This window comes from Chiloscyllium plagiosum, chromosome 37 (assembly GCF_004010195.1).
Source record: "Chiloscyllium plagiosum isolate BGI_BamShark_2017 chromosome 37, ASM401019v2, whole genome shotgun sequence".
Classification (NCBI taxonomy): Eukaryota; Metazoa; Chordata; class Chondrichthyes; order Orectolobiformes; family Hemiscylliidae; genus Chiloscyllium; species Chiloscyllium plagiosum.
In genome coordinates, this window is record NC_057746.1 from 27481311 (window position 1) to 27491440 (window position 10130).

General features: G+C 42.9%; 1 protein-coding gene across 6 annotated transcripts; it reads left to right on the forward strand.

The window, feature by feature from the left end:
• Nucleotides 1-2326: 2326 nt before the first annotated feature.
• Nucleotides 2327-9499, forward strand: LOC122541426 (FK506-binding protein-like). 6 transcript variants are annotated; one of them, XM_043678189.1, is made up of 3 exons: nt 2327-2411; nt 3252-3414; nt 7927-9499. In XM_043678189.1, the coding sequence occupies exon 3, from the start codon at nt 8064-8066 to the stop codon at nt 8991-8993; it is 930 nt and encodes a 309-aa protein (XP_043534124.1). In that variant the 5' UTR covers nt 2327-2411; nt 3252-3414; nt 7927-8063; the 3' UTR covers nt 8994-9499. The 6 variants fall into 6 exon arrangements, with proteins under 6 accessions (XP_043534124.1, XP_043534122.1, XP_043534120.1 ...); XM_043678187.1 differs by having other exon boundaries at nt 2337-2433; XM_043678185.1 differs by lacking the exon at nt 2327-2411 and adding an exon at nt 2443-2587.
• Nucleotides 9500-10130: the final 631 nt, after the last annotated feature.

A 10130-nucleotide genomic window follows, 5' to 3' on the forward strand; every position in this document is an offset into this window, starting at 1 on the left:
ATTACAGCTTCTGCAGGCCAAATTAAAGGGATTAGATCTCAAATGTTAGAACTGAAATGTATGGATTGACCCACCATAGTGTCAAAAGCTCTCCCTCACCAAAACAAATTGTCAATCAGGACATTTACCTCAAATGAACTACCTGCGTATTAGCTCCCTCAAACTAGATATCCTTCTCTTCCTGTTCCTGGGAGGTGCATCACATCCCCAGTGGCCCTTTAGCACTTACATATTGAAACTGACATCAAGTAGTGGCTGTATCTTCATTACTTCCATCTGGGTCTAAATCCTGGAATTCCATTCCTACCAGCACTATGGGTATACACACACCCCATGGACAGCAGTGGTTCAAGAAGGTAGCTCACTACCACCTTCTCAAGGCCAATTAGGGACAATAAATGCTCATCTAGCCAATGATTAAAGTATTACCTTGAACATTTTGTATGTAAGTAATAGCAACTCTTTTATTGCCCAATGTAAGCACATATAGCAGATTGGAATGGAACCAGTCAAACAGGTCAGTAGACAGAGTTCCTGCAAATAACCTGAAGACCATTAGCATTGTAACTGTCACATAACAGATAACACTCATACAGGTAAGGAAGCACTGCATTTTTTGGAGGTTGTGTCTTTAAAAGGGCATTTATAAATTGAGAGCACATCTGCCTTCTCCGTTCGATGTAAAACATCTCACTATTTAGATGAAAATCAGAAGAGTTTTCCATAGCTCCTTAGCTAACATTTATCTCACAATCATCATCATTTCTGGGTGCACCAACACCAAATGGACTGCAGCAGTTCTAAAGGCAGTTCCTCAAGACTAACTAAGAATTGGCAATAAATGCTGGCAGAGCCAGTAAATCCCACATCCCATGAAAGAATAAAATTTTAAAGAAAAGATTTGGTCATTATTTATGTTTTTGGACAAATTAATTATTGCATTTCCCTACATTGCACAAAAGGCTACATTTCACGAGTACATTATTAGATGTAAAGTAATTTCAGACAATTGAATGTGTAATCTCTGGCAGACAGACATGAGACTTTTGTTATAGAATCATAGAGGTCTTCAACACAGAAAAAAAGCCTCTTGGCCCATCAAGTCTGCACCTTTCAAGGTCGCAGATAGATAGAACAGTGAAGAAGGTATTTGATATGCTTTCCTTTATTGGACAGAGCATTGAGTACAGGAGTTGGGAGGCCATGTTGCGCTGTACAGGACATTGGTTACGCTACTTTAGGAATATTGCATACAACTCTGGTCTCCCTCCTATCGAAAAGATGTTCTGAGACGTGAAAGGGTTCAGAAAAGATTTACAAGGATGTTGCCACATTTTGATATTTTTTCAATGAAATTAGGATTTTGTGCCTCTACTGGCTTACATACAGTGAGTTTTGCATTATTCATCTTAAGTACAAATAACTGGATGAAGTCTTCAATATAGCCTTGAACTATCTTCTGGCGTAAAAAGTCACGACCTGAAAAATTAATTCTGTTTATCTCCCTATTGATACTGCCAGACCTGCTGAGTATTTCTAGCATTTGCTTTATTTCAGATTTGCAGCTTCTCCAGCAATGTCCAAACTTGTTGCATGGGGATGGTATACCTTTTCTACTTTTAAGTATTCTCTGCCATGTCCGTACTCTCCGAAGAAATATGCAGATAAAATCAGGACCGTGGTAAAGTCACAGCTCGAAATATGATTATTTCTGTTTGCCAACATAATGAGAGAGTGCCTTTGGCAACAACAACAGCTCCCTGTTTGACAAAGCAGGAAGTGAACAGTTGGCTTCAGACTTTTCAGGGCTGCTGTGTGGAAAGTCGAGACATCACATCGTGAGCTCCTTGCTCCATTCTCCTCAGAGTTTCTCTCTCCTTGGATCACAGCATTTGAAGGGGCCACTCACGAGTTCTGGATTGCATTTCAGCCCTTCCCCCCGCACTCCTGATTTGTGCCCAAATGCCCCTGGTGCTGGGGGGAGGGAGGAGTGGGTAGGCCGGATAACCACCCTTCCACGGCGCTGCTGCTGCTCCTGGGCCTAGCTCTGACCAAACGCAGCCGCTAACAGGTCCAGGCGGGTCGCGGCGGAGGGGGTCGCTCGGCGCGGCTGCCCTGGCTGTGGCCGCCGTTGTCCAGAGCGAGAGCGAGGGCTCTCCCAGTGCCCGCCCGAGGCCGTCCGCGAGCGGCAGGCATGCGAGGGCACAACTGGCACCAGGACCAACACTTGAGTTCTACTGGCGCACCTTCCCCTCGCCTGAGCCCCGAGTTAGAGTCCATTCCCCGCTCAGCTGTAATCCTGACTGGAAGTTAAGTGAGGTGGGTGTGGGGGGGTGAAGGCGGCCTGTTAGGCCGCTGTTGTCGTGGCAACCGAAGGCCCGTCGTTAAGGAAGTGACGTCGACGAGACCTCGTATGTCGGGGGTCGGTGACAGGTGAAGGGGGGGCTCGCGGCAACGGGGGTTGTCTTTGAATCTCGAATCGTCGTTTGTCCGGGTCCGCGCGCCCAGGGAGGGGAGGACCCTGATTCGCTGGCACAAAACCGCACGCGGAAGCTTCCCAAAGCCTGGGAGAGGACGAGAGGAATAGGTGCAGGGAATAGGACTTTCTCATGAGAGCGCACCCTTTTTAGGGGGTGGGCACTGTGGCTCAGTGGTTTGTGCAGGGGCCCGGTTTCGATTCCAAACCTCGGGGTTTGCACGTCCATCCCCCGCGTGGCTTTCCTCCCATAGTCCAAACATGTGCAGTTTAGGTGGATTAGCCACGGGAAATGCGGAGTAATGGTTAGGGGGGGTAGTACATAATTGATGGACCGGATGGCCTCTTGCCGCACAGCAGATATGCTGTGATTTTTACTGAGGGAGGAGATGTGTGGCTCCCACTGGAGGCAAAGAGAGGTGGGGTTATTACTGAGTAGGATATTTGCTGAGGAGGAAGGTAACTGAGCAGAGTGTTTCTTATTCAGGATGCAGATAGGCATTTATTGAGGGAAGAAAGGTGGGTTTTATTTACCGAAGGGAGTAAGATGGGTTTATTTCTGTAGGAAAAGAGGAGGGGTTGGTTATACAAAATGGGAGGTAATTATGTTATTGGAGGTTGTGGAATACATTTAAGCGTGGGGTGTGACCCAACATGAAAAGCATAATCTGTTTTATTTCCAATTTTAGGATAACTTGTTTTATAGTTTTATTTAATGTGTTTTTTTTTAGTTTGGAAGAATTAAAAATTATGCTACTTCTAAAATCTTTTTTAGGTGAATGTAACACATCTTCCTCATGCATGCTCTCTGTTTTCCTGACCTCTTACATTCGTGCTATAATGGCAGCTCCATATTTGCCTCCAGTGAGTGTATTGCTCTAATGTGAACTTGTAGATCATGTGAGGGGAAACAAATCCAATCCGTCATTGCTGCTTATGTAAGTATTGGTGGTTTTCTGCCACTTCGTTGCAATAGTGTGAATGTTTTGCAAATTGGGAATTCTGAAATATAACTAGTTTGAATGATAGAGTAGGTTTAAGGGCTTGAACAATCTACTCTTCATAATTGGTAAGGTTGTTCATAAGAGATCAAATGTCTTCTGAAGTTAAAGAAAATAAATTTCTCCTGTGCAATGGGAAAAATGTCACTCATAGGGAAGCCAAATGTTTTTCTGGTTCTGACCTCCAGCAGGGTTCTTGAATGCTGTTTAGGTTGGAGAAGCAAGATGAGAAACAATTTCCTTCAGAAACCATAAATATTTCATATGGGAAGGGTAAATGAGTTGAAGGAATGTAAATAATAAAATATTGAAAAGTGCAGAGGAACAGAGGGACTCTGAAATGCAGATTCCTGAAAATAAATAAGAATGATCACTGGAAAGAGTACAGCGGGATTAGCAGAAAGAAGTTTCAAGAATGTGGCTAGGTATGGAGAATTTGTCAAGAGAAACGATTGCATAGGCTGGATAGTTTGGAACAGTTTAGCCTGAGGGGAAATGAAGAGTCATCGAGACTCAAAATGTTAGCTTGCTTTCTCTCCATGGATGCTGCCTGGCTTGCTGTGATCTCCAGCACTTTTTGTTTCCAGTACAGTTCCCAGCATGTGCAGTAATGCAGTCAGGTGAATTTTGTATGTAAATCAGTGCCTATTGTTTTCTGACTGCATGGTCACAACAAGAGTCAGAGATGCAGAACATAACAGCCCAAAAAAGATAATTTGCCCTATGGAGAACATATTGTCATATTTCTCTGTTCTGTTCACATAACCCTGCATATTTATTTCTCTCAAGTGCTCATCTAATTTCATTTGAATGTATTGATCATCTCCCCTTATTATATCACCTTCATAAGCATCACGTTTCAGGTCTTGAACAACATTAAGCAATAACTGCCAGCAGCTTGTGGACTTCATTATTTGTTGGATCGATACCATCTGATCAGCTGCCTTTGTTGAGGTGATAGTTTTGGGAGAGCAATGTGAGCTAATCCCTGCTCCAGACTTGATGAAAGTTCCTTTCAGTACTGTCAAATTTGTACACAATGCACAATGGTGAGATGGAAGTAATAATTATAAGTTGTGGAATTGATGTCCCTGTTCTATATCTCCCACTGGTCTGCCTGACCAAACTTGTTATAATACATGATCATAATGAATGGTGGTGCTGGCTCGAAGGGCAGAATGGCCTACTCCTGCACCTATTGTCTATAATACTGATGTCGGTACTCATCCTAATCTACCATCTTTCTCAAATTCCTTTCCTATCTCCCTTTCTCAATCTCATCCTGTCCATTAGACCCATCTCCTGCTCTCATGATCCCAGTTTACACTAAACAGCTGACCACCCAACCTTTTTAGCAGTGGCTATTTTCCATCAAGAAATGTAAGGTCAGCCAGGGTTCCATCTCTTGCATGTTACCCAGATACACTTTTGAAAAGTGTGTGAGACAAACACAAACAAACAAAAGTTGCGGATGATGGAGATTGAAATAAAACAATATTAAAGATATACTCAGGTCTGGCAGTGTCTGTGGAGATAGAAATAGGGTTAACATTTTGAGTCCAATGACCCTCCGACAGCGCCCACTGCCTCAGCACTGACCCTCCGACAGCGCCCGCTCCCTCAGCACTGATCCTCCGACAGCACCCACTCCCTCAGCACTGACCCTCCGACAGTGCCCACTCCCTCAGTGCTGATTGTGGGTTGAAAAATAATGTAATGCTATTGACAAGGAGAAAGAGGAGCGAGCAGAAAAGTGAAGAATGTGCCCAAACATAGGCAAAGGGAGTGCTAATGGTAGTAAATGAGAAATATTTATGCAAAATAGATATAATTGATAGGTGTGAATGTTTAAAAATAGGTCAGATCTGAGAACAAGACCATGACATCAGGACACATGTGGAGCAAGAATGTTCTCAAAATGGAGGATCTGGCCATGTTCATACTCTGAAGTTGTTGAACTCCACATTGAGTCCCGAAAGCTGTAAATTTTATAAGCAGAAAACAAGGCGCTGGTCCTCGAGCTAACATTGGGCTTTGCTGTAACACTATAGTAGGAAATATTAGAATGATTTAGCGCCACACATCAAATATTTGATGTTCCTGATAAAAGCCATGGTAGCTGCCATGCTTAAAACTGTATTCAAAGCATGGAGTGTTTATTTGGGTGCTTTTTCCCTTTATCGTTTATGGGATGTTAACATCATTGCTCATGCCCAGTTGGCCTTCATGACGTCATGATGAGCTATCTTAAATGTTGCAGTGCGTATGACTTAGAGTCATAGCAATGTACAGCATTGAAACAGACCCTTCGGTCCAACCCGTCCATGCCGACCAGATATCCCAACCCAACCTAGTCCCACCTGCCAGCACCCGACCCCTCTCACCCTAAACCTATGCCCTCTAGATCTGGACTCCCCGACCCCAGGGAAAAGACTTTGCCTATTTACCTTATCTGTGCCCCTCATAATTTTGTAATCCTCTATAAGGTCACCTCTCCGCCTTCAACGCTCCAGGGAAAACAGCCCCAGCCTGTTAAGCCTCTCCCTATAGCTCAATTCCTCCAACCCTGGCAACATCCTTGTAAATCTTTTCTGAACCCTTTCAACTTTCACAACATCTTTCCAATAGGAAGGAGACCAGAATTGCATGCAATATTCCAACAGTGGCACAACCAATGTCCTGTACAGCCGCAACATGACCTCCCAACTCCTGTACTCAATACTCTGACCAATGAAGGAAGCATACCAAACGCCTTCTTCACTCTCCTAGCTACCTACGACTCCGCTTTCAAGGAGCTATGAACCTGCACTCCAAGCTCTCTGTTCAGCAAGACTGTCTCAGACCTGAAGAAGGGCTAATGCCCGAAACGTCGATTCTCCTGTTCCCTAGATGCTGCCTGACCTGCTGCGCTTTTCCGGCAACACATTTCCATGTCTCAGACCTTGCCATTAAGTGTATAGGTCCTGCAAAGATTTGCTTTTCCAAAATGCAACACCTCGCATTTATCTGAATTAAACTCCATCTGCCACTTCTCAGCCCATTGGCCCATCTGGTCCAGATCCTGTTGTAATCAGAGGTAACCCTCTTCGCTGTCCACTACACCTCCAATTTTGGTGTCATCTGCAAACTTACTAACTGTACCTCATGCTCACATCCAAATCATTTATGTAAATGACAAAAGGTAGAGGACCCAACACCGATCCTTGTGGCACTCCACTGGTCACAGGCCTCCGGTCTGGAAAAAAACCCTCCACTACCACCCTCTGTCTTCTACTTTTGAGCCAGTTCTGTATCCAAATGGCTAGTTCTTCCTGTATTCCGTGAGATCTAACCTTGCTAATCAGTCTCCCATGGGAAACCTTGTCGAATGCCTTACTGAAGTCCATATAGATCACATCTACAGCTTTGCCCTCATAATCCTCTTAGTTACTTCTTCAAAAAACTCAATCAAGTTTGTGAGACATGATTTCCCATGCACAAAACCATGTTGACTATCCCTAATCTGTCCGTGCCTTTCCAAATACATGTACATCCTGTCCCTCAGGATTCCCTCCAACAACTTGCCCACCACCAACGTCAGGCTCACCAGTCTATAGTTCCCTGGCTTGTCCTTACCACCCTTCTTAAATAGTGGCACCACGTCAGCCAACCTCCAGTCTTCCGGCACCTCACCTGTGACTATCAATGATACAAATAACTCAGCAAGAGGCCCAGCAATCACTTCTCTAGCTTCCCACAGAGTTCTAGGTTACATCTGATCAGGTCCTGGGGATTTATCCACCTTTATCCGTTTCAAGGCATCCAGCACCACCTCTGTAATCTGGACATTTTGCAAGATGTCTCCATCTATTTCCCTACAGTCTAAAACTTTCATATCCTTTTCCACAGTAAATACTGATGCAATATACTCATTTAGTATCTCCCCCATTTTCTGTGGCTCCACACAAAGGCCGCCTTGCTGATCTTTGAGGGGGCCTATTCTCTCTCTAGTTACCCTTTTGTCCTTAAATATTTGTAAAAACTCTTTAGATTCTCCTTAATTCTATTTGCCAAAGCTATCTCATGTCCCCTTTTTTTCCCTCCTGATTTCCCACTTAAGTGTATTCCTACTGCCTCTTCTAAGGATTCACTCAATCTATCCTGTCTATATGCTTCCTTTTTCTTAACCAAACCCTCAATTTCTTTAGTCATCCAGCATTCCCTATACCTACCAGTCTTTCCTTTCACCCTAACAGGAATATACTTTCTCTGGATTCTCGTTATCTCATTTCTGAAGGCTTCCCATTTTCTATTTTTAGGTATTTAGGTGCTAGACTTCTGGTAATTTTTTTAAAAGCCATTAACAGGAAGCAGTGTGCTGAAGAAATGTTGTGAACATATTTTATTTTTCAGAAGTAAACTGCAGGTCCTTCTTGAGTGCTTTGATTTCCATATTTTCTCTCCTTACAGATGCTGACAGACCTGCCGAGATTTTCCAGCATTTTTCTCTTTTGATTTCCATATTGGACTTGGGAGCCATCAGTACTGTCAAATTCGTACATAATGCACAATGGTGAGATGGGAGTAATAATTTAAATTGTGGAGTAATGGCAGTAAGCCAATTGAATGAGACTTTGGCAGCCACTTCTCTCAGTGATAGACCAGAAAATGCTCCCACCGAAGAACAGACTAATCCTGAACCCTTCACTTGGACATGCCCAGATGGTTCCTTCGTGAAGAAAATTCTGCAGAGAGGTAGTGGTCTCGATAAACCCAAAGAAGGTTCAAAGTGTCGTGTTTGTGTGGACGTGGAACCCTCCAGCAGTTTTGATGCAGGGACCCATTTCCAAAACGGGATCAATCAGTCAGTTGAGCTAATTCTTGGTGAGACTGATACACAGTTTGTAGAATTAATCGAGAAATGTGTTGAGACGATGCTTTTGGGAGAGCAATGTGAGCTAATCCCTGCTCCAGACTTGATGAAAACATTCACAGATTGCAGAGAAGGAATGAGAATGGTTGTGAAGCTGGAGGAGTTCACCCTCCAGCAGGACTCCTGGGAAATTGGATTTGAGGAAAAATGGCAGATGGCTATGCATCACAAAGCTAAAGCCACTGAGCATTTTAAAAGTGGGAATCTTTTTGGAGCTGCACTACGTTATGCAAAATCCCTGAAGCTGCTGGTGACTGTGAAATATGATGTGCCTCTTGAGAAAACCAAGGAGTATGTCCAGGCCAGAAAGGCCTTGTATTCAAATCTGGCAGCCTGCCAGATAAAACAGAAGCAGTACAGAAATGTCATCCACAACTGCTCAAAGGCACTGGAGATTGAGCCAGACTCTGTGAAATGCCTGTACCGAAGGGGTCAGGCCTATGCCTCCATTAATGAGTTTGACAAAGCCAAACGTGATTTGAAGCGAGTACTGAAATTGGAACCAGCAAACTCTGCTGCTGCAGCGCAACTTCGAGTTCTTATTGAACAGATCAAGGCACAAAATGAAAAAATGGGCAAAGCAATGAGTAAGCTGTTCACCTGAGAGTGTACACATCAGGATGAATCGGCAAAACATTCTCTTTCATTAACAGAGTAGCACTTGACCACAGGAGAATTTCATGTTTTGGACTAATAAATGTATAGAGGATGTTTCATTAATTATATTGTGTCTTGGGTTATAATGCTATAAAATTGTTTTACAAGAGATCAAGAAGACTGTTTTCACATGTTTATAAGACAAATTCATTTTTATGAACCCAGACGATACAATAAAAATTGGTCATCACGCATGATTTGATTCTGGGAAGACAGAATAGTTGAAGAAGTGTAATGAGGTTGAGTGGTTAACTGGAACTGTAATTCATTGCAGATTGTATTAACTCTACTGATGTTTGTCAGTATTTAATTATCTGATGAGGGAAGTTTCTGTATTGCCAAGAGCCTAGCTCCTATTACGTGAAAGCATGGATTTTTGATATTTTCAACTGTGGCACCTGTAATATAGAGTGTAAACTTTTAAATAAACTGCCAAACTTTCTGTGCAATGACCCCCATTAAGTCAGGTGGTGTTGTGGATGAATGTTAATCCAGATAGATTAGAATATGTTTTTTGAATAAAGTACAGGAATTAAATTTGCATCAGTGATTTCAACTGAATAGGGGTTGATTACAAATTCTGTTTCGATTGGGTAATATGTCCTAGCCCCGCATTTTATCTGAAAGGACTTAGTATGGCAAGTTTGTTTGACATACAGCACTGTTGAAGAACACGCTCATGTTACGACACTGGGTAAACCCTCCTGCTTAATTTAAAACGAGCATCACAGAAATGATTTATCCCATGCAGTCGTCTGCAAAAAACGCGAGTGGCCAAGAACTATTTAAAGTAAAAATTAACAACTTTATTTCTTAAAGTATAACCGAATAATTAACTAACAACTATTCACAAGTTCTTACTCTAGTCTATCTTTTACCTTCCCTTCTATAATTCTTGTCTTACAAAAGGCTTACTTAAGGCTTACAAAACAAAAATTCTTATCTCAACCAGGCAGCTTTCGGTTCTTCTATTTGGATCTTCCTGTGTCTTTTCTTCTTAGGAATTCTGCATCACAGGTTACTGATTGGAAAAGGTACCGTTTAAGAGACATATTTTTCAGGCAGTCTGTTTACATTCTAGGGC